The 24,586-nt window shown below is 56.4% G+C and overlaps 1 protein-coding gene across 3 annotated transcripts in view; it reads right to left on the bottom strand.

Annotated features, from left to right (window-relative positions):
* Positions 1 to 31: 31 nt before the first annotated feature.
* Positions 32 to 24,586, bottom strand: part of ZBTB46 (zinc finger and BTB domain containing 46) — a 57,916-nt gene continuing 33,361 nt past the window's right edge. For 2 of the 3 annotated variants that reach the window (XM_082360663.1, XM_082360664.1), the window contains exons 3-5: positions 22,986 to 23,270; positions 5,932 to 6,107; positions 32 to 3,310 (exon numbers count right to left, since the gene is read on the bottom strand). In XM_082360663.1, the coding sequence (XP_082216789.1) occupies positions 2,936 to 3,310; positions 5,932 to 6,107; positions 22,986 to 23,270 (836 nt within the window). In that variant the 3' untranslated portion in view covers positions 32 to 2,935. Of the gene's footprint in view, positions 3,311 to 5,931; positions 6,108 to 14,958; positions 17,465 to 17,553; positions 17,594 to 18,258; positions 18,383 to 22,985; positions 23,271 to 24,586 lie in introns of those variants that run through there. The other variant, XM_082360665.1, reaches the window with a different exon arrangement.

Raw genomic sequence — 24,586 nt, 5'->3', positions numbered from 1 at the left:
ACGCTGTCTGAAACACACACGAGGCATCTGCTCAAGCAGCAATTTCCCAGTTTATTGAAAGTGATCGCTTTGCAAGAAAGTCTAACTAATCCCGTCACAGAAAGGAGACCCACAGGCGGGCCCGGAGTGCGCCCGGCAGACAAGAAATCTCAAGACCACTAGGGAGGAGGTGCTGTTGGCCGTCGATGGCTCCAGGGAAGCAGGCGACGGCCGTGATGTCCACTGACCAATTACAAAAGACTCCCCCAAATATGAAACACATCTCCAATACAAACACAGGTTTATAATAATTCATATAAAGTCGATATAATATAGATTATCCCCAGAAAAGATCAACAATCTTCAAACACTGCCCTTTTTCTGTCTGTTTTGTGTTGACAGGTTGAAAGCATGTTGAAAAAATAAATATTTAAGAAAAGCACACACACAGCGCCCTCACTACAAGTAGTTCTAAAAAGGGCCACATACAAAACACAATATAGGATCTAAAAAATAAAAACACCATTAAGTATGGCTTTCTTAAGAGTTGCACATGTCACAGAATGAGCGAAAATAAGATTATCTTTAATATAATATTGCAAAAAGTTCCAGTTTTTGCATTTTTTCAGAGTTCTCTTTTTTAAAAAGGAAGATGTGCAAAGTTGGAAGCAGTAGCTGTGTCCTTTCAGTTGAGGTCCCTATCCAGTCCTGGCAGTGTTGTGACTGTTCCCAAACCCAGAGTTCAAGCATACAACCCGGTCAGGATCCAGAGCTTGATACAAAATCTTGGTTCCCCCGCCCCTCCCCCACCCCCAAAGACCTTGCCACCCGATGGACCGCGTCCCACATCGGCGTTGCAGACACCAAACACAGACGCACACAGACGGAAAGGTACAAAATGTGAGATGTGATCTACACGCTTTTCCGCTTCATAAAAAAATATTTATTAGTTTAAACATAGATTTGAAAAAAAAAAAAAGATCACGTTAAAAAAGAAACCTTCGTTACACGTCTTTCCCTCCACGCCTCTGGAGGCGATGTGTTCGCCTGCATCTCTGAAATCCAGCTCTCGAGTTAACCGCACACGAGAATAGTGAACACAGGGGGCTCGGGGGTGGGAGGTGGGACCCTCGGTTTTCCAGGGTATTGTTTTGAGGAAGAAAATGCCCTTGTGGCACTGAGGGCCCCGTTAAAAGTCAGCCAGGACGGTCCAGAGCGGGAGCGAGCAGGTCCTGAGTGTGGCGCAAAGGTGGCCCGGGGTGCGGGCGGCGGGCTGAGAGGTGGCCCCATACAAAACCCAGAGACGCTTGGTAGCAAGGGTCTGGTTTCCAAATGCATTTGATAAGAAAGTAAGTCTTTATAAAAGGGGTTAGAAAGTGGGGGAAAGGTACACAGTGGGGAGCCCCACCGAGGGGCTAAGCTGGGCCCCACTGTGAAAGGCAGACGGGGGCGCTGGCCCCGGAGGCACCCCAACCCGCCCCGGGCTCCTGCCCCCCAGCCCGGCCCGGCCCGGCCCGGCCCTTCCCTAAGGATGCCGGCGTTGAGGAGTTCGCAGCGTCCCCAGCTGAGGATGGGAGGGCAGCCCTCTTCTGACTGAGAGAAAGGTGGCTATGTTTAAAACAAAGCAAAACAAAAAATGAAGCTGCGACTTCTCCCCGGGCAGGGCTTCAAGGACAGCACCCGTCCGTGTTCACGCAGCCAGCCACTTACTAAGGAGGGTTCTGTGGGATTTGCCTTTCTCCACCTAGAAAGAGTAGATGGGACCCGGGAGAAATGCAGTAAAGCCATTCGGCTTGCAGATTGTGGGGGGAGAGAAAATCAAGCCAGTGTCTCCTTCGGCTCTAGCTCAGCACCCAAGGGGCCCTGGCACGGTGTCCCGCAGGGGCTCCCAAGCGAGGCGGGTGGAGGGGATGGAATGTATGTGTCACGAGCCTGAAAGGGAGACAGGCTGGGGTTGGGCCACAGTGTCCTCACAGCACACGGCGGGGCCCCAGCTTCTCAGAAAAAAGAGAGAGAAGGGGGTCGTAAGCGCGTTTAAAAGACGGCGAGGGGGCTTGGGAAGGAACCAAAGGAAAGACATGTCTGCGAGTGTCGTCGAGCGGGAAAGATAACACCGAACAGAACCACGTTACGTGCCAGCCTCAGTTCCCTTAGCTACTCACGGAACCGGGGCCCTGAGCACCCGGGGAGGGGGCGGCCCCCGCAGGTGGCATGGGGAGCACTGGCGTCGGGGACACCATCCGGTGTTAGCAGCAGCGAAGGCGAACCGCCCGGAACGGTCAGCAGGAGTGGCCTGGGCGCGGCAGGACGGGTGGGGCGGAGGGGCAAGCCAGCCCAGAGAAGTGCACACAAAGAAAGAGGAGGCCCCTACGGTGGGAGCACCTGGGCCCCCGCCCAGCTGCCTCAGTGGGGGGATAGCACCTGGGCACCCTGGGCCGAGGTCGGCAGCTGCTGTGTGTTGAGCACCAAAGCCCAGAGGCGGGAGGGCCGCGGGGCTTTCTGGACGCCAGACCTGGATCTCGCAGGCTGCCACCGGACGGCACAGCCCTCGAGGGCAGGGGGCAGCGGCAGCCGCCAGCAGTGACCCCACGGCTGAGAAGGGGGAGCGGAGGCGGGGGCCCTGGGTGGGGCCCAGGGTCAGGAGAACTCTCCTAACAGCTCCCGGACCCGGGCCTCGGGGCCACACTTGGGACCCGAGCCAGCGCTGGCCCTTTCCGGGTCACAGGCCACGGTGCGTCCGACGCCAGACCGGTGCGTCCTGGGCTCCCCTGATGCCCGGCCCGCGCCCCTGCTGGGAGAGGTGACAAGGGCTCTCCCTGGGCTTAGACCCGCCCCGTGCGCTGGGGCAGCGCCCGCCTCCGAGCCCCGGGTGTCCTCTAGGGGTGGGGGGGAGCAGGTGAAGGGGGCCCGGGGCGCACACAGGCGGGGGCGGCCGCGGCCCAGTGCCCGGCCCAGCCTAGGAGATCCAGGTGAAGTCCTTGTCGGTGCCCCGGGCAGGGCTGTGAGGCCCCCGCGGCGAGTCCTCGTCCTCCTTGTCATCCCCCAGTAGTGCGTCCTCGGGGGCCAGGCCCACGTCGTCCTCGTCCTCACCCAGCTCCTCCTCGCCCTCGCCGCGTGGGTCCTCGGGGTCCTCCAGGTACGGCCCATCGCCCGCGAACAGCTCAGGGGAGCCCTCGGCGCCGCCGCCATCCAGGGGCCCGGCCCCGCCGCCACCCGCGCAGTCGGCACACACGCCGTGGCGCCGCGAGCCGTGCTTGATGCCCACGCTGGCGGCCGACATGAACACGCGGCTACACAGCTTGCACACGTACTTCTTGTCCTTGCTGTGCACCTGCGGGGGGACGGCGGTCAGTGCGGGGAGACGATGGTCAGTGCGGGGGGATGGCGGTCAGTGTGGGGGCGGCGGTCAGTGTGGGGGGGCGGCGGTCAGTGAGGGGGGACGGCGGTCAGTGCGGGGGGACGAGGTCAGTGCGGGGGGACGAGGTCAGTGCGGGGGGATGGCGGTCAGTGCGGGGGGGCGGCGGTCAGTGCGGGGGACGGCGGTCAGTGCGGGGGGACGGTGGTCAGTGCGGGGGGACGAGGTCAGTGCCGGGGGACGGCGGTCAGTGCGGGGGGACGGCGGTCAGTGCGGGGGGACGAGGTCAGTGCGAGGGGACGGCGGTCAGTGCGGGGGGGCGGCGGTCAGTGCGGGGGACGGCGGTCAGTGTGGGGGACGATGGTCAGTGTGGGGGACGATGGTCAGTGCGGGGGGGCGGCAGTCAGTGCGGGGGGACGGCAGTCAGTGCAGGGGGACGTACAGTCAGTTGAGTGGAGGGGGAGGATTGAGTGGCCCAGAAGGTGAGGTCTGGGTGGGTGGCAGTCAGTCTGCTAGGCTGCTCAGACCCCTAGCCCTGGCCGGGGGCCGCTGCACAAAGCCAGAACGCACAGAATTGCAGGTGCCACCAAAGCTCGTCCCCATCCAGAGGACTGCTGGGCACTGGGCCGGCCGTGTCTCCCCCCCACCGGGGCTTGCCCAGGGCTTGCCCAGGGCTCAGATCTGCACTGGGGGTCATGCTGCCCCCACACCTCCCAGCACACAAGGCGGAGCACTCACCTCCGCCCCGCCCCCGCTTTTGCCCCATGAGGGGATGGCCAGGGCTCTGGTGGCTCCCGGCTTGGGCCTGGGGGGCCTGGGGGCACGGGTGATGGGAGCCCAGGACAGCGTTGACCGAGAGGGACTCGAGGCACCTGCCTTCTGGGAAGCCATCAGCACAGCCAAGAGCTGGGCTGAGTGCCCAACCCGCGGGGCGGCAGGGTTGGGGGTCCCAGGGGGACCGTGATTGCTGCTCGAATGCTGCCTCCTGCCTTTCTGAATTCTCCAACCGACGGGCCTGGCCGAGCGCCCTCGGCTTCCCAGCTCAGCGGTCCCGCAGACCACCGTGAACGTCTGCCCCATCACAGCCTTCCCTGAAACCCGACCACGAGGACCTGCGACTGCTGCCAACCAGCCTAGGCAAGGCGAGAGGCCGGGTGCGCCCTGGTCGGACGTCAGGAGGACCTGGGCCGCCTCACAGGTTTCGATTCCAGAAACAAAGCCTCAAACCACTTGGTTCCCGGGACCCTTCCGGGGTCTTTTTCATTTGCTACATTTTAAACCCAGGGCTTCCGGGACCCTCTGCAAAGAACAAAGACCCCAGTCCGGTCACAGCGGGGCCGGGCGGCGGGGACAGCTGCCGGGGAGCCACGGAGCCTGTCCTCTGGGCACTCGTCCGAATGAACGCATGGATGGGCAGGGAAGGATGTGGGCGCCGGGGCGACCCAGTACTCGGCTCCACGGGGAGGCGGCTGCTGAGACGGCCCCCCCCACCCCCTGCGCCCTGGCTAAGCCTCCCGGGGCAGGCGGGGCAGGAACAAGCTGCCCTTCTGCTGTCAGGGGAGGCTCAGCTGCCTCCCAGCCCTGCACACCTGCCCCTCGGGGGGACACAGGCGTCCCTGCAGTCTGCCAGCCCGGGCCCTGGCTCCGAGGGCTGCCTCCCCCTCCAGCTTTTCCACCTGGCCTCAGGGAGCCTCCCCGGGGAGCCCAGCCCCAAATGAGGCCCAGGCCGTGGGCTCTCCCTCGCTCCCTCGCGTGGCTCACCCCGCTGGGGCCACCCCTGAGGTCTCGCCTCGGCCCCCCTCACCGCGGGGATGTGGCCCCTCCGCCCCTCCTCCCCTCCTGCTGGTCAGCGGATCAGGGTGCTGCGGGGGTCTGGCCCAGCCCGTGCGGCCCTGAGGTCCCCTCACTCATGACATCACCCCAGCGTCCTCTCCCCACCCATGCCCCAGCCGCCTGGCCTCCCTCGTTTCTCACCCACCCAAGGGTTCCTCACGCTGTGTTTTGGTGAATCCGCCTCCCTGTTTCAGGGGTGACCTTTTCTATCACTTCCTGGCCAAGCAGATTCATCTGCGCAGCACCTGTTCCTGAGCTGCGAGCCAGGCCGTCAGAACCTTCCAGGGGCTGCAGGGCAGAGGGGCCAGGGTCCCACAGCAATTGCAGGGCGGGCACGGAGGAAGTGGCCGCGTGGCAGGAGCCGGGGGGCAGGGTCCTGGCAGGGAAGGGAGCACCTGCAGAGGCCGGGCTGGAGCAGAGGGGGCCCCAAAGGGGAAGCTGAGGAGTGGGGCTGGGGGAGATGTGCTCACCTGCCTTCTGCACCTGGGGCCGGGGGCAGAGCTGCTCAGGAGGGATGTGGGGTTGGGGTGCCTCCCCGCTGTCCTGGTCTTTCCCACCGCAAGGCGGGCCCCACTTCAGGGCTTCCCGTGGCATCCTGGACAGCCCACGTCCCCATCCTGCCCGGACACCGCAGCCCCATGCAGAGCGTGCCCTGGACCAACCCTGCGCTGACCCCACGCTGACCCCGTGATGACCCCTATGCTGACCCACGCCGACCCCCCACTGACCACATGCCACCCCCACGCGGCCCTGCGCCCGCTCACCAGCGTGTGCCGCTTCATGTGCTCGCGCCGCGTGAACTTCTTCCCGCAGATCTCGCAGGGGTAGGGCCGCTCGCCCGTGTGGGAGCGCATGTGCCTCTTGAGGATGCACTGGTGCATGGCCGAGAAGCTGCAGTAGGGGCAGCGGAACTTCTTCCTGATGACCGTGAACTCGTTCACTGCAAGATAGGTGGCGGCCGGTCAGCCTGCGGACCCTGCACAGCCCGCCCACCGCCCGCGCTCGGGAGTCCCCGTGGGGCTGGGGGTCCAGAGCCTCCAGTCAGGCCTGGCCCAGAGCAGAGAGGGCTGCTCCCACGTTCTAAGAAAGCACGCTTCTCAGATCAGCCAGTACCTCCCGTGTCAGCCCCTAAAACACACGAGTGCACGCGCGGAATCAACAGAAACAGGAGGGCGGACCCGTCTCCGCCCCGTCCACGTGTCCGCATGGCCGCAGCCAGGGCAGGGGTGCCACCTGGTGGACACGGCCCAGCGAGAGGACACCAGCCCCCGATGCGCAGCAAGCGTCCGGCCTCACTGTCCCTCCCCATGTTTCAGGGAGTGATACCGTGGGCCCCCGGGCCGGGGCCACATTCCAGGGGGCTCAGGGGGGAGGTCAGGGGTTGGGGTCCGTGGGGTCAGTCCCGCTCTGCCCGGGCACTGGGCAGCTCACCCCGAGTGACGTCCTTTATGCTGAGCCCCCGCGGACACCACAGTGACCCCCTCTTGAGCCAAGGAGCATCCATCCAGGACTCAGACCTAAGGCCTCCTGGGTTGGTCATCCCAAGCTCACCAGGGTTGCTGGGAGCCCCCAAGTGCTTGAGGGCACTTCGTCCCGGGTAGGGAGCCCGGGGCAGATGTCTGCTCTCGGGCATCTGGAAGCAGGTCCCAGCCCTCACACCACCCACAGTGCTTGCCGGCCACACCCCAGCACCAGCACCCAGGGGACAGACCAAGGGTCCCGACGGTCAGGCCAAAGGCAGGCAGGCGGGCGGAATGAACACCAGCAGCAGTGGGACCCCTGGTCAGACGCCACCGAATGTCCGTGCCTGGCAGGCCCTGGCCACGGTCACAGCTGCCCCCAGAAGTGCCAGAGGGAAGCAGACAAGAAAACAGAGGCTGCAACGTGACACAGCCCACAGCGTGGGGAGAAGCCGGGGAAGCTAAGGTGACCAAAGCTGGCCCCTCTCGCTCGAGGGAGCCGGCCAGGTCACTGGACAAACGACGGGACAGTTCCATCCTGCCCAGTTCCCCCAAGCCCGGGCCGCCCCGCACATCACACAGGGGCAGGGCCCTCGCCGCCGTCTCCACGAAGCACGAAGCATGCCCCAGGCCTCCAATCCATTCTGGTGCTCAGACCCAGCCCCGGGCAGGTCGCCATGGAAATGGCGCCAACTGGAAGGTGCAGTGCAGTGACACGGAGCCCAACGGCCCTGGACACACCCAAGTCCCCATGAGCATCGAGAGGCTGGTGGTCACTCTGCACCTCCACCCCTGAAACACACCAGGCAACACCGAGTGTAACGTTTTATTTTGCTTCTTAAACAAGCCGTACATTTTCTCCTGAGACATCTTAAAGGGTGCCTAAATAATCAAGCAACCAGATTTCTTCATTTTCCAGAACATGGGTCAGTGAGACCGTCTGCAGGGCCTGCCAGGAGCCTGGCCATTCTCATGGACCCAAGAGCTCTCACTCTGGCATCTCCCGCACCCACGGACGTCAGGCACCAGGGACACACCGCCCAGGATGGCCCCTGTCCACGCGCAGGCCGGACAGTTTCACCCAGGGAGGCCACCACGGCCGCAAGACGGCTGTGCGGACCCCATCGCAGCTCATGACCGATGCCACCCCCGGGGCCGGCCGCCCGCTTGCCTGACGGCGTCTGTGCACACAGAAGGGGCTCCACATCCCCACCAAGCCTGGGCAGTCACCACGTGTCTCTGAGAATCCAAGCCCTGTCCTAAGAAGTAAGGCATTTTCTCACGTGTAGGAGCTTTCCACGTGCCTGTGGCTGGGAGCTGGGGCAGACGAGAGGCGAGAGGCGTGGACAGTCGCCCGTATCCCTTCACACAAGGCGGCCACAGTTCACAGTGTGACGGCTGTGACCACATTTTCATGCTACGATTTTTAACTGTAAGTTCTTAAATGTGCGAATACACCATGATTTATTCAACAAACGTGTAAAGTGTTTCCATTTTTTTACCCTTGTGAACGATGCTTCAACAAAGTGCCTACAAAAGAACCTTTGCCCCTGGAGAGAAATCCTGAGAGAAGTGGGCCATGCCGGCCGTCGGGCCCCGTGGGCCACGCACCCTCAGTCCTCCTGAGGGCCAAGGCCATGCTCCGGTACGCGGGACACAGACGGCGGTCACCGCTGTTAGCAGAACTGCTCCCTGCAAGGCCGTAGGCCGGGGTCCCGGCTGCAGGGGCGACCAGAGCATCTTGGACCCGCGAGGAAGCAGCCCTTCCCAGGTGGCGGCTCCAGCCTCCCCAAGGAGGGCCCGCAGACAGGTGGGTCCGGGTGGGGGTCCAAGACAGGACAGAGGGAAGGGCACCTAGCCTGGCACGTCTGGACGGACCGCCCCTGGCAGCCCCCACTCTACGCCTCCCTTCCTGTCTGACCCCCAGGCCCGGCCCGACCCGCCTGGTGGACGAGGCAGCAGCACGGCCCCCCACACCTGCCTCCCGCCGCTTCCCCAGCACAGAGCCCGGTTTTCATGTCAGCACGGAACACAGCTCTGCAATGGAAAAGGCAAGTGAGGAGACAAGCTTTTAGGTTATTTTATTTCAAATAAATTTTTTGAGTTATTTTCTGCTTTCTATTCTGCTTCTATAAACATAAAATTAAAATCTGATTTATTCTAGCCTGCATTTAACAATTCAGACCTAAATGTTAAAAAAACACTTATCTCTGTACATAAGTGCTGTATTTTTTCCCCAGAAACACAATTCAGCTGCACGAATGTGAGCGTGACCCCCGCCCCACGCTTCCACTGGGCACACAGCTGCAGGCTTCTGAACCTACCCCGTGATGAGGAATTTGCTGTTTTCTCTTTCTTTCTTTCTTTTTTTCTTTTTGGCCGCATTGGGTCTTCGTTGCTGCACGCGGGCTTTTCTCTAGTTGTGGCGAGCGGGGGCTACTCTTCATTGTGGTGCGCGGGCTTCTCATTGCAGTGGCTTCTCTTGCTGCGGAGCACAGGCTCTAGGCGTGTGGGCTCAGTAGTTGTGGCACATGGGCTCAGTAATTGTGGTGCACGGGCTTAGTTGCGCCGTGGCATGTGGGATCTTCCCAGACCAGGGCTCGAACCCGTGTCCCCTGCATCGGCAGGCGGATTCTTAACCACTGCCCCACCAGGGAAGTCCCAAATTTTGGTGTTTTCTTAATGTATTAGTTTCCTGCTAATACAAATATCCACAAACTGGGCAGCTTAAAGCAACAGACACTTGTCCTCTCTGTCCTGGAGGCCAGACGTCTGAGGTCAAGGTGTGGGCAGGGCCGCACTCTCTTCAGAGGCTCCAGGGGAGGGTCCTTCCTGCCTCTTCCAGCTTCTGGTGACTCCAGGCGTCCCTGGGCTTGTGGCTGCATCTCTCCCGTCTCTGCCTCTGTCTTCTCGTAGCTTCTCCTCTGTGTCTGTGTCTCCTCTTCTGTCCCTTATAAGGACACCCATCACTGGATTTAGGACCAACTGGATATTCCAAGGTGATGTCATCTTAAGATCCTTAATTTAATTATGTCTGGAAAGACCCTTTTTCCAAATAGGGTCACATTCACAGGTACCAGGAATTAGGATGTGCACGTGTCTTTTGGGTGGAGGGCACCATGCAACCCACTACTTTGATGAACAGTACTGAGGAAAGTTTTCATTGACTGTTATGATTAAAATAACTTCACATGGGAAAGAAGCTAACACTTCCATACCTCGTGGTTTACAGTCTATATGTCTTAGAGAACCTTTCAACATCATGTAGTTTGACTCTCATAAACACACTAATAAAGCCTTAAAAATCCACATAGAGAAAAAGTAATTGAAATAAATGAAAAAGCACAAATAGCATCAAATTGAAACAGACACTCTCTACCAATCTGCCCTAAAAATGGAGCCCTTTTGTCTGGAACCAAGTTTCCAGGATGAACGGCAAGCTTGAAAGTGAGGAAGCGACATCAGAAGTTGGCACCAGATTATCTAAAGTATGAAGTTCAGCAACACTGAGCTACAATTTTGCAGAAATGCACATACAAGAACACCACTCAGCAAAACAGCCTTAGAGGAAGCCACGTCTCCGCCCAGCCCTGCAGAGAATCAGACCTGTCGTAAACGTCACTGACCAGTGAACGTTCCAGAACGATTTCAAGATAACGCCCAAGACACCAAGGAACTGCCAGCAAACCAAAGGCACTGGCAGGTTGCAGGTGAGTCCGGAGGGGCGGTTTCCCCAGAAGGGCACTCAAGTCTTTGATCCGTCACTGTCCTGGATTCGTACTCTTCCTGATTGTAATTCCCAAGACACTGCACTTCAAGTGCATTTCAGAAAGGGATTCTAACATGGACCAAACTTTGTTTTTCCTTTTATAAACTGACGTGGCTGCCACTTATCATGTGTCAGAACGCAGTGAAGCTATGATGTGTCCAAATTGCTTTCAGAAGGTTTTGAACCATACGTGAAGTGCACACACCTTAAATGTACCTCTTGGTGAGTTTTCACCTGCAGACAGACCTGGGAACCACCACCCGAACAGGACACCGCACACCCAGGCGCCTGCGGCTGGTCAGTACCACCCACCCCAGGCGACGGCCGCTTGGCTCCCCATCACCAAACACTGGGCTACAACTCGGTCTGGGGGGACCTGACACCCAGGTGTGGCCTTGCTCACTCAACACGGAGCCAGCGTGGCCTTGCTCGTTGCCGTGTTGTCATCCACGTGACCACAGGACCCCGTGCCCGTTCGGCAGCGACGGGCGGTGGGCCAGGCTCTCACCTCTGCTGGACGCGCACCTGAGAAGAACATCTGGGCCCCAGTGGAATCGGCATCTCCCAGCCACCACCGACACCTAGCCCCTGGTCATTTGCACACCCTCTTCTGTGACGTGCTTGTCACGTCTTCTGATCCTTCACTGAGTTGCTTTTCCTTTGATGTTTTATTTTGGGGGGTATTTTTTGTTTGTTTTTTAAATTTTCTGGCTGCACCGCATGGCATAGGGGATTCTTAGTTCCCCGACCAGGGATTGAACCCGGACCCCCTGCATCGAAAGCTCGAAGTCTTAACCACCGGACCTCCAGGGAAGTCCCTGATGTTTTAGTTTTATGGACGCTTCTGAACCTGGGTCCTCCGTCAGATGTATTTACCACAGACCTTTTCTCTAGTCTGCGACTGGCCTTTGCACTCTCACAATGGTGTCTTTTAGTGAAGAAATCAGTAATTTTAATAAAAAATTTTTTTTGGCCATGCCGTGCGGCCTGCGGGATCTTAGTTTCCTGACCAGGGACTGAACCCAGGCCCCGGCGGTGAGAGCGCCGAGTCCTAACCACTGGACCGCCAGGGAAGTCCCATATGTTAATTCTTTTAATACAAAATTTTTATCAAACTTTCATCACGAGTGCTTCTTAAGAAGTGCTTAAGAAACTTTTGCCCATCACCATGACCACGAGCACCACCATCCCCTTCTAAACACGTTTAGGTTTGTGGTCATTCCCGTCTTAATGCTGAGGCAGGAATCAAGATTCATTCTTTCATCCGCGCCGGCATCCAGCTTACTTGGGTCCCCGTGTTGGAAAGACCGCCCGCCCCAGTGTCCCTGACAGGGGCCCACATCACAGCCCAGTCAGACCCTCGTCCACGGCCTCCTTGCCTGGCCCCCTCGGCCGCTGTCAGGCTGGGCGTCTGTCCCTCCTCCAGATCCTCCACTGTCTGCGCTGACCCTGCTCCCAGTCTCTGTAGCCTGCGGCGTCTGGGGCCCTGTGACCGCGGCAGGGCTGCCCTCCCGGGGCCGGGGGGGGCGGGGGGGGCTGGGCATTCCAAGAGATGATAAATAACCAGCCTGTGAGCACAGCTTCCTGGCGACCAAGCCAGAGCCACGCTGTCCTCTACCAGCTCTCACACTCTGAGCCACACTCCCAGCCTGATCACCCCACGACCAGACAACCAGGGGCAGCCCCGTGTGGCCAACGGGGCTCCCCTCTGCTCAGTTTTGATACACCGTGTTTTTCAGGGAATTTGCCCATTTCCTCCAACTTGTCAAAGGTATTAGCACAAAATTGTTCACGATATTCTCTTATCATCATTCTAACATCCGTAGGATCTTAGCAATGATCTTTTTTATACCTTTTATTGACAATCAACCTCCCTCTCTTTTTACTGATCATTGCGACAGGAGTTTGTCTGTTTCATTCATCTTTCAGTGTACCGGCGTTTGGCTTTGGTCATTTTTCTATTGTCCGTCTGCTTTCTATTTCATTGATATTTGCTCTGTTTTGCTCCTCCTGCTTTCTTTGGGTTTAATTTGCTATTCTTTTTCTCACTTCTTGACCCCCCAAATTAGAACTTTCATTCTTTTCTAATAAGTGCAACTAGAGCTATAAATTTCCCTTAAATACCACTTTAGGTGTATCCTACAAGTTTTAATATGTTGTATTTTCATTATCATTCAGTTCAAAATATTTTATAATTTCCATTGTGACTTATTCTAGTATCCTTCTGTTGTTAATTTTTAAAATCTAATTTCACTGAGGTTAGAGAGCACACTCTGTATGATTTCGTCCTTTGGGATCTGCTGAGACCTGTGTTTCATTCCCGCTTGGTCTATTTTGTAACTGTTTCCTGGGCATTTGGAATGTTCTGCACTTGTTTGGTGCAATGTACGACCTGGTTAACCATGTTGTTATAGGCCAATACTTCTCTGAAAAAAGATGCAAAACTCCTAAACAAAATAGCAAGCTGAGTCCAACTATATAGAAAAAGAACAGCATCTTGTGACTCGGTGGGTTTATTCCAGGAATTCAAGGTTAATATTTGAAAACTGTGTTCAAATCTGCTCCGTCCTTACTGATATTTTGTATGCTGATCTATCAATTACTGAGGAAATTTGTTAAAAATCCTCAACTCTAATTGTGGACTTGTTTCTTTCTCCTTTTAGTGCTGTCAACTTTCACTCCATATATTTAAAAAGCAAGCCTATGCATTTCAGGATCTGCATTTCCCACTGAACTGACTCTCTTGTCATTGTGTAGTGGCCTTAGAGCAACACCCCTCCCAGTTTACTTTGCAGCTGACATCAATAAGCCTCTGTAGGCTGGTGTTTCCTTGGTTTCTCTTTTTTATCTTTTTGCTTGAAACCTTTCTGTGCTCTTATCTACAAAGCATGTTATCTACAAACAACAAATTTTCTTTAAAAAGCAAGCTGATAATCTTTTCTTTTTCCTGCAGTGTTCAGTCCATTGGTAATAACAGGATTATTAGTGTAGTTGGGTGACGTCTACTATCTCCCTATGTGTGTTCTATTCTGTCCTTTTATGGTTTTTGTTCCTTTAAACTTCCTTGCTTGCTTTCTTTCAAATTAATCAAGTATTATTCCACTTTTTTCTTCATAAGCCTTTGAGCTGTACGTGATGATTTTTGCCATTATTCACTGCAACTTTGTAGAGAAGGCAAGACTCATCCAACGGCCAAGCTCGCTCGCCGCGCCCCCCCCCCACCCTTTGAGCTGTTTGTGTCATGCGCTATGCTCCTAGTTGAGTCAAAAACCCCACAAGGAGCTGTAAATATTGCCTTAAATGATTAAGATCTTTCTATAGAGGGCTGTTTTTTAGTACTTCTTGTCAGCCGGCAATGAATCCCCTCGGTTTTGTTTCTTTGTGTGACATTGTCATCATGTAGCCTTGGTCTCTGAGGGATACTTCTGCTGGGTATAGAATACTGGTCTCGGCATTTCTGCAGCGCCTCAGAGACTAGCACCATCGTTTCCACTGAAAAGTCAGATGTCAATCTCAATGTTGTTCCTCTTAATGTCTTTTTTCCTCTGGCTGCTTCTAAGATTTTTTTTTTTAAAAAAACCTTTATATATTTTTAAAATTTATTTATTTATTTATTTTTGGCTGTGTTGGGTCTTTGTTGCTGTGCGCGGGCTTTCTCTAGTTGTGGCAAGCGGGGGCTACCTTTCGATGTGGTGCGCGGGCTTCTCACTGTAGTGGCTTCTCTTGTTGCAGAGCATGGGCTCTAGGCGCACGGGCTTCAGTAGTTGTGGCGCATGGGCTTAGTTGCTCCGTGGCATGTGGGATCTTCCCAGACCAGGGCTCGAATCCGTGTTCCCTGCATTGGCAGGCAGATTCTTAACCACTGCGCCACCAGGGAAGCCCAAGATTTTAATGTTTGTCTTTGGTTTTCAGTAGTTTGACTACAACATGCCCAGTTTTGTTTTTTGGTTGTTGTTTTATTTTAGTGTTCGTCCTGCTTTGGGTTTGCTGAGCTTCTTGAATCTGTGGATTGATGTCTTTCATCAGTTTTGGAACGTTCTCTGCTATTGTCTCTTCAGATACTGCTTCTGCTCCATTTTCGCTCCTCTCTCCTCTGGACCCCAATTACACATGTATTAGACATTTTCACTGTTCCTCTGTATGTCTTTGCTTGTCCCCATGCTTTTCTTTCCTAAGCTTCAGCCTGGATCCTCTCCATCGCTCTGTCTTCCAGTCTCCTCGTCCTGTCTCGGGTGGTACCCAGACTGCTGTAAACTACTTAATGGATCCCAGCCTCACACATTGTATTTTCAGTTCCAGCAGGTTTGCTGGACTCTTTTTTACAGATTCTTCCTTCCCTCAAGGACTGCAGCCTTCAAGTCCCACCTGCACTGATTGCTCCCCAGGATGTGTGTGTGTGTGTGTGTGTGTGTGTGTGTCTATATGTGTGTATATTTGTGTCTATATGTGTGTATATGTGTATGTAGGTGTGTGTATGTGTGTATATGTGTGTGTGGTTTTGGGGGGCCAGCTTTTCAGGTAGTTTTTGCCTGGAGGGTAAGCCCAATACAAGCTAGTCATGGTTGAAACTGGAACTTGAAATTTTATTTCAGAATTCTTTCTTTAAAATAAATTAGTGCCTTTTCTTAGCTCCTGAGTTATGTGCAACCACCAAACTGACAATGATCCAGACTGGATTCTTATATATTTTAAATACAGTCTAAACAGTAAGTTAGTATCCCCAAGCAAGTAGGAGTCCCCATTTCTACACACATACACACACGCATGCAGACACACCCTACAACACGTGGTTGGTACCCGAGTTTGTGAGGCTACCCAGTCACATTTTGTGAAAGTGGTAATAGGCCAGGAAGCCCACAGTGAACTTGTAGACATGGAGCAAGTTTTGTGGCTGTAAAGAGACCTAAATTACCAACCTTTTATTATTGCAATCCTTTGTATTCAAGAAAGATTAACATTACATATTGATAAATTTTTAAAAACTCTTTGAAATCAATTCCTGAGCCAGGATATTTCAATGAGAAATTCAATACAATGTAAGCAATGGAATACCTAAACAAACTTGCTTAAAATTTCATATGTTGGATGACAGTACTGTTTTAAGGGAAATAATATTAGAACTAAGAACAAACTCAGGGGCCGTCTATCCTAAAATGTTTCCTATGTTCCCATCACTTTACCATCTACACATCTTTTTTAAAAGAAGAGATATTCTCTCTCTTTCTCTATCTTAAAAAGAAATTCAACTCATTTAAACTATAAAATGCACCAAAACAGTTCATTCATTTCTCCCACCCTCACCCCTGGAAATCACCAAACTGTTTGTTCTCTGTATCTATGAGCTTGTTTGTTTTTTTTGTTTGTTTGTTTTTGTTTTTGTTTTTAGATTCCACATGTAAGTAAAATCATACAGTATTTGTCTTTCTCTGTCTGACTTATTTCACTTAGTATAATAAACTCTAGGTCCAACCATGTTGCTGCAAATGTCATTATTTCATTCTTTTTTTATGGCTGAGTAATATCCCGTGTGTGTGTGTGTGTGTGTGTGTGTGTGTATACACACTGAATTTTCTTTACCCATTCATCCACTGATGGACACTCAGGTTGTTTCCATATCTTGGATACTGTAAATACTGCTTCAATGAACAAACCTATTTCTTTTAGGTACAACGGAAACTTTCTGAAATTTCTTCATTATTTAAAAAAATTAACAAAAAGCCTTTTTGCACAATACTGTGGGGCCTCTCCACAGGGCAGGCCTCCTTGCAGGCACAGGTCACGCTCCATCCACACAGGGAAAAGTCCCACAAGCGAGCAAGTAACAGGGAAGCAGCTACAGGGTCGCATCCCTGGGGGCACAGGTAACGTGGGTGGTGCACACGCGCATTCTGCGACAGCATAACCCCATCTGGACACACAATCTCTGTGACCTAACAGCCAAAGATCCCACCGTGACCAGCAAAAAAAGGAAAGGAAAGCTTCCTTTTCTCAGAAATGTTGTTTATATGCAAACAGGCACTTAATAAACCCTCTCAGAAGGAGTGACACCACCGACAGGTCTTTGAACTCCCAGGGACACTGCTCCGGCGGGGTCACCTTGGCAACAAGCATCCTGGGCCTCTCTCAAAGCCCAACTTTTCTCCATCTTCAGAACTCATCTAATGATTGTAAAGACTGGAGTGACTTGGGCAGGTGGGCAGCCTGAGCTGCACGTGGACCACGCCCTGACCACGGCCACAGCCACGGCCACGGCCACGGGGGGTGGGAATGGGCCTGGCAACTCCAGGAATTCGGACCCTGGAATGGGCCGCCTGCTTCCTTCCTAAGCCCACCTGCTGCTTGGCCAAGGGTCCTGGAGTCCCTGCATCCTCAGCCACCCGCAGACGTGGGCCCAACGCGTCCAGGGCAGCTGGACTCCAGCAAGGACAACGTGCCCTTTCTGAAAAGAAGCCAGCTTGGTAACTCTGTCTCCCTCACATGTGGCAGGCAGGGCACACCGAGGCTGTGGAGACTGGGCTTCATCCTCACATCTTTCTGGAAAGTAACGGGGTCAGAGCCACTTGGTTCCAAGATCCGACACAATCCCCACTGCCTGGAGGCTGGAGGCACACCTGTCCTACCTGCCCACCACTGGGCACTGAAAGGCCTTCACCAGGCCCGGCGAAGGATTCGGGAAGTGACCGTTTTAAAGGCTCACACCGACGCCTGGTGCCAGCTCTGCCATCACCCGCTGGCCACCTGGACCCGACGCCAGGCTGCCCGCAGCAGAGGCCCATGCAAACGTCCGCCCCCAAGTGCCAAGTGCCTGTTCCAGCCTGGCCGCCTCAAAACCACTGTCCGCAGCGGAGGCGTCCGTCTCCTTGGGGCTCCTTGGCTGACTTCAGGGCGGAGCCCTGGGCAAGTCCGTCCAGGCCGTGAAAGTGCTCCTGGCCACATAATGAGCCAGAAGGAGACCCTGGTCATCCTGGCCGGGCCGGCGGACCCCGTGGAAACCCCAGGCACCTGCTGGAGCCACCTCCGGAGGGGCCCGCCCCTCGGCCCAGGCCTCCCGGTCCGAGGGACATCAACCTAGAAGGAGAGACAGATGAGTTACAGGCCGTTGGGACGCGATGGAATTGGGAAGATCGGAGTGCAGACGCGCGTCACCCCCTACTCACCGTGTCCCCGTCCAGTCACCACACGGAAACCGCCACGCGTCTGGAAAGGAAGCTGCAGTTAATTCTTGATGAACGGACGCGCGAAAAATCCACGTCAACAGAACGCCTGCCCCTCCCACCAAAACCATCCTGTTTTCAAACACATGGGAATAGCATTTGATTTATTTCAAATTACAAAATATGTGATCAAGTTCTCCCTCCTTAAATATTTTTTTCTTCAGGGAAACAATGGAACCTAACAGACCTGTCTTTAAATAACCAGCTGTGACCTGAGGCACAGGAAGTGGATCTCAGACGCCTCGGGACAAACACGCAGCCACCGGCACCGGGGCAAAACCTGCTGGAGACAGGCCGGCACTGCTCAGTTTGAGGAACTGGGTTTTTAACTTGCTGCTGTATGAGTCTGTATATTAGGGGGGGAAATGCCTCCAAAAAATATTTTAATTTAAATATCAAAACCGATTTAACTTCATACAACACGTTGCAACTATTACTGCAAAGCTGACACCTGTGTCACCTTGAGTGACATGGGGCCGAGGGGACTGTGGAGCAGAGGGTGGACGGGAAAGCAGCTGTGACCACACAGGCTCGCCCAGGACATGCCGAGCACGCGGGTTCTGGGGCGCCATGCCCGCGAGGACATGCGCGGTGGACGGGCGTCTGGCCGGGGCTGCACCGACGTGGCTGGCCGCCCTCCCGTCTTACCTGGGCTGGGGAGGTGGCCGGCTCCCTGGGCTCCGTCTGGCCGGTCCCCAGAGCGGGCATCCCGGGCTCTGAGTGCAGGAGGGTGGAGGGGCTGGAGGGAGGTGACTCGGGTTGGCGCCAGGCCCTGGGGACACAGGAAACGAGTCTCACCCGTGTGAACGGACACCAGCTGGCGGGCTGTAGAGAGTTCAGGAAGCACCGTCCTTGGCCATCTTGCGGTGAGCCGTGTGCTGCCAGGTGGCGAGGCCCGGATCTCGCTGGGCGAGGGTGTTTGGGGGCTTCTATCAGCTCGCCACTCCCAAGCGCCAGGGTGTCCACACGTGACTTGTCTGGGGCGGGGTCTCTCTCCCAGAAGCAACATGATTACAACGGGGTGTCTGCACAGAAAGCCAGAACCCGTGGCGTGGACATGGCACACGCTCACCTGTGCTTGAGGAAGGATCTTCTGGAAAGTCCTTCATGGTGTGTCGACCTGACTATTTACCTAAAAGGGTGGTAATACTTCCATCAAATGCCCTTTCATAAGAGATTGCTTAAGATTCCAGTATCAAGCCAGACTCGAGTAAAGTCCTTGATCATTTTAAACACCAGAAGAAAATACTCTTTCAGCCACAATCAGAACGAACCCAGCTGCCGCTGTTCCCCGACAGATGTCAGGGGCGTCCCCGGAGAAACACTGGGCGGGGGAAGCCCGCAGCTGGCGGCCCCCCCGGTCCAGGGCAGACCCCGCCCGCCACCACCCCAGGTCTGAGCTCTCCTCCGTAGCAGCACATCCTTCCAGCCAGACAGGGCGGCACCGCCCATCACCGTCAGGAGGAATCCCCGACTGCCGCCGGAGCCGTGGCGGCGACGTGCGCAGGACGGTCGGGGCTTCTGGGAGGCTGGGGACGGCGCCGCCCCTCGGGCACTCAGCCCCCAACAACCAGAGCGGCTGCTTCATCTCCACTTCATTCCCGTGAAATCAAAGTTACTCATGTTCTCTCAGCATTTTTCAAGGTCCCTCCCGGATCAAGACACACCCACAAACACAGCTCAGGGAAACAGCTACATTTGTGTGCCATGAACGTGCTGGTCACGGTTTCTATTCAGTGAACAGTGACTTTTAACCAATGGGATGCCAGCCTCCTGCTGCAAACGTAATAAGAGCAAAAGAATCAACTTAAACCGAATCAAAACAAAAAGTACAAAAGTCCTCTTATGGAGAAATCAGTTAAAGAGTGATGATCCAGCAACGAAACCATCTGTGGAACTTAATTGCCAAGCCAAACGCTATCAGACTTGGGAAAGCAAGGAAACTCGGTTTTTCTCGGAGGCTCCAGAACCTTCCAGAAAGGACCTTCGGTTACGGCTCTGCACAGCCTGCGGGTTTGATGCACTTAATTTGAACATCTGCGACCACCACCCCTTTCTTCTGCAACACTGCACGCCCGGCAGGCCACACTGACACACTGCAGGGCTCGCCACCTCGAGACCAGGACGACCCAGCAGGGCCGAGAGCCCCGCTCAGCACACCCCACGCCACACAGCTGCCACCGTCAGACATCACGACGGGGACGTGCCCTCCCCCTGTTCCTCCAACCACCAGTCATGGCTACTGGGACGTCGGCCCTACAGGACCCCCAACGTCACAAAACAAAAGGCCCGGCCCTGGAAAAACCTTGTTAACAACCTGAGGAGCCTGGGGGCCGGAGTCAGGAAATAGCCCCCCCAACGCCCTCGAACCGGACCAGGGGCGAGGGACCCCCAGCACAGCGGCGCAGGGCTCCCATCTCCCTTCCGGGCCTCCCCGGAGGAAGCGTGGCAGGCTCTGCACCTACCGAGCTTGGGGGTGTCTCCACACTGGAGCCCGGGTGGCGGCGCCTCTGCTTTGCCGGCACTGGTGCCCAGTGTGAAGCCAGTGTTTTCCTTCGAATGTGTTTTTAGGTCCCCGGTGCTCCCCGGGCTGGGAGTCGCCTGGGCTCAGGGCCTGCGTCACCACTGGGCGGCACCCAGGAGGGGTCTCCCCATCCGCACGCTCCCATCCGGCGACCCCTGACAACATCTGCAACTGAACGGAAACCGTGGCCCGTCTGGAAGCAGAGCGGTGGCGGGGGGTGAAGGCAGGGGCTCTGGGGGGCCTGACGCTTTGTCGCGTCCGCGCACAGAAGCCGGCGCCCGTGAACTGAACAGCACGGAGCAGACGCGCCCACGGGCACTCCGCAGGGGCTGCCCAGTCCCGGCTCAACGCAGGAAGGCAGCTCGCGGGCCCTGCCCACCCGCCCGCCGGGGACGGAACGCCTGCCACAGGGAGGTGACCACACGATCTTGGAAAATAAAGTTCTTCTCTGGATATTTCCATTCCTCATTTTAGTGTATGCCCAGAACAGGCAGATTTTACTTAGGATGTCAGAAAAGAATGTTCTAAAATAACTCATTCCTCCAGCAAGCCCTTCAGCCTCTCTGCCCGAGGGAACATGGGAGCCCATGCCTGGCCCCCTGGACACGGCCCAAGTCACCAGCTCCCAGCCAACTTCTCAACCCTCTCGTAAGGGCAGAACTAATGAAAAGAGTGGGAAATTTAGAGTATTTACAGCAAAGAGGTTAAAACATAATCGAAATAACAAAATATCAAAACCCACCAGTCAACTTCACCCCGGGTTAGTCACGGATGTACTAAAAATAGAGCGCATGGGGTTTTACTCCCCTGCCCCCAGCTCCCTGTGAACTGCGAAGGGGGGTGTGTGTGCACATGGGGCCTGGGGACGTGCCCGGGGCAGGTGCGGCTGCCCGATTGCGTGTCCGCTGGGAACAGACCACCCGACAGGGTCACCGCTCACCCTCTGACTCCACCCAGCTGCCCCACGTGCTGCCAGGCCGGGTCTGGGCCTCTGCAGGGACAGGGCCGGAGGAGGGGGCACTCTCGGGGGTGGAGAGCATCTCTCCCTGGGCCTCACTCGTCCCAGACCCCCACAGTCAGACCCTTGGCTCACGGCTCACGGCCTGACCAAACGCGGGTGCAACCGGTGCTCTCGGGCCACCTGGACCCCTGGCCCCATCCCTAGCTCAGTTCTGCACAGAACACCAAAGGCCTGGGGATCAGGCCCACCCCAGAGGAGAAGGCTGCCAGACGCGGGGACAGGAGGAGAAACCCCGAGAAACCGCCCCCCTCGTGACAACGCGGTTCAGCCACAAAGGAGCCGCTGCCACCTCCCAGGGCCTCTGACACGTGGGGTTCACTCCCACCAACTGGGAGCGTCCAGAAAGAGCCAGAACCAGTGTCCAGCCCTGCAGTTACACACCCAGGCTGCTCCTTCCACGACGTCCATGAAACTGCCCAGCCGTCCCCTCAGCAGGACGTTCACCCGCGGACTCGCCGATTCTAAACCCCAGATACCGCAGATACCCTAGGACCACCTCCTCAAGCTACCGGCTCATCACAAACCCAACAGTTTCTGCTGACAAGTTCAGGGTTTGAGCTGAGCGGGAAATGGACTAATATCGTGGAGCGTTTATCAAACACACTTTACTTACGTGTCCCACGTTTCACATTCACAACAACTGTGTAAGTGACGCTATTCCCATTTCTCAGATGCAAAAAACGAGGCCTAAACGTATTTTTTAAAGTGTGTCCAACAGCCTTGGGGGATCCACCCCTGGGTCTGACTTCACAGCCAAGTCCTACAACCGCCCTGGCGTCCCACCTGCCTCGGACTCGGCACGATAAATAAAGAGAATGTGGACACTGTTCTCTACGGTCAGACTTTATTAGCCACAAGCAATTTTCATCACAAATGCTTAGGATATTTTAGCGCTCGTGAAAATATTGTTTTTAAAATTAGAGCAAAAATGAAAGACACATTCCCCAGACCCCCGTCACTGGCTGCCGCTTTTCCTTTGCTTCCTTCGGGGGTGCTCAGGGACCCACACACAGGCCTGCCAGCCACACACGCTTGGACCGCAGGGCCCTGGGGTGGAGCCCTTCCCACGCCCTCTGCACTCAGAGCCGCCTGCTTTGGGGTGTGTCACTCTGCCCCGAAGAGGGAAACGGGGCCACACCCGACTCTCCCTCACAGACACCAACCCAACAGAGCGCTTCTCTCGGGACGCCCGGGACATGGGCACACCGCCCCAGGCCCCCAGGCCCCGGGCACCCAGGGTGGGTGATGCTCAGAGCGCCCCAGCCGAGGGGGAGGGGCACCCGCCCAGGCCGGCGCCCGGGGGACCCTCGGCCAGCACCGCTGTACCTCATCCGCTCCTTAGGTTACTCTGCTATTTGCTTGTGAGCAACTGGAATTCAGCTGGAGACACTCAAGGTGTAAACACAACCCCCAAATCCTCTTTAAATCTCACACACCAGCAGCAGTGCCTGGCGGAAAGCGAGGCTCCGCAGCCTGGCCACGCTCCCCAGGCAGGACGAGGCGGCACAGGCAGGGGGCGAGGCCAGCAGAGGGAGCCCGAGCCCGCCGCGTCCCAAGGCCTCCCGGGCGCGGGGCTCCCTGTCCCAGGCCCGCACGGCCCAGCACGTGCCAGCTCGATCAGGGTTTAGGGCTCGATGCCTCGATTTCAAGTATGAGCGTTTGGACAAGCCCTCGGCCGCTTCCCTCCCGGCGCCCCGACAGCGCTGCCTCCTCTCCGAAGGCCCCTCGACCGCCACGACCCACACGCACGCACGCGCCCTCAGCGCGTCCGTCCCGTCGCGGCCCGAGGCGCGTCACCCCGCCCCCGCGCAGCGCCCGCGCGGCACTTACGGGACAGGGAGTGGGTGCCCTTGGGCAGGTACTCCAGCAGCAGGGAGCTGTCATCCGCCAGCACGTCGGCCTTGAGGGCCAGCAGGCTGTTCTTACTCATAAGCGCCGCCCGCAGGTTGGCCACCGCGGTGGCCTGGTGCAGCGCGTCGTCCTTCTCGGGGGTGAGGGGGGCTCCCGGGTAGCTGCCTTCTCCTCCCAGGAGCCCCTCGTCCACGTGCGCGTAGAGCTCGGGCCTCTCCCCGCGGCTGTCCGAGCTGCTGGCTTCAGCGACGGTCAAGTCCGCGTCTGGGGAGGGAAACACACGTTAGAGACCTCGCCCGCGACTCAGGACCCTCCGAACAGCAAGCAGGCAAGTTTAGGAGGAGCTGGAGCCACGAGCGTCCTGAACCCCAGCGGCCTGGCCTCAAGCCCGATCCCGGCCTGCCACGAGGTCCCAGGACAGCGGTGACGTCACAGCCAAGACCTCGCGAGGGGCTCAACCCAGAACCCGGAGCGGGGTGGGCGCCCACCCACGACAGGGGGTCTGCTCCAGGGCTGAGCATCTGGGTATTTTCATCTCTCAGAGAAGGGGCAACACGCAAAATGGATCAAAAAGCCCAAACTACACAACTCTTAGAAAACCTCCGCGGCCTGAGACTGGGCCACGGGTTCCCAGCTGTGACACCAAAAGCACAAGCACTAAAGCAGATTAAACTGGACTTCGTCAAAAATTAAACCCCTGAAGGCCTCAAAGGACACCATCAATACAGTGAGAGGATGGGTGGGAGAGAATATCTGCAAACTGTACGCCTGACACGAGAGCCTCTCTAGACACTACAGAGGACTTTACAGCTCCACAAAAAGACAAATACTCCAGCTTAAAAGTGGGCAAAGGACGTGCACAGATATTTGCCCAAAGAGGACACACAAATGGCCAGTGAGCAGTGCTCAGGGCCATTCGTCGTCAGGGAAACGCAGCTCAGCACCAGGAGGTCGTCCCCACGCCCTCTGGGACGGCTGCAACCCACAAGTGCCAATGGGACGTGGGACCCTGGAGCCCCCCCGGCTGCTGGTAAAAACGTAAAATGACGCAGCCGTGGTGCAAGAGCTTGGCGGGTCCTCAGAAGAGTGGACACCAAGTTCCCACGTGGCCCGGCATTTCCACTGGTGGGAGGACGTCCAGGAGGGGAAAGACCCACGTCCGCGCTCAGAGCAACCTCACCCATAACAGTCAGAAGTGGAGCAGCCCAAACACCCAGCTGCCAATGAAGGACAAACACAGAGGAATATGATTCAGCCATAAAAAGGAATGACACGCTGGCGCAGGCTACGATGCGGATGGACCTCGAACACGTCATGCCCGGTGAAAGGGACAAATACCGTCCAATTGCACTCACGTGAAATACCTAGAGAAGGCAAATCCATGGGGACAGAAGGAGACTGGGAGCTGCCAAGGGCCGGGGGAGATGGAGGGGGTGGGTCTTGGGGTGACTGTTAAGGGTGCAGGTTTCCTTCTGGGGTGACGAAAATGTTCTAAAGTCGAATGTGGTGACGGCTGCACAGCCCTGTGAATAGACTAGAACCCAGCGAATCACACACCTTAAATGGGTGAGTTGTCAGCA

The sequence above is a fragment of the Balaenoptera borealis genome (assembly GCF_965194805.1).
Source record: "Balaenoptera borealis genome assembly, chromosome: 16".
Lineage (NCBI taxonomy): Eukaryota > Metazoa > Chordata > Mammalia > Artiodactyla > Balaenopteridae > Balaenoptera > Balaenoptera borealis.
The sequence above is the reverse complement of the archived record's forward strand: the minus strand, read 5'-3'. Positions and strand labels throughout refer to the sequence as shown.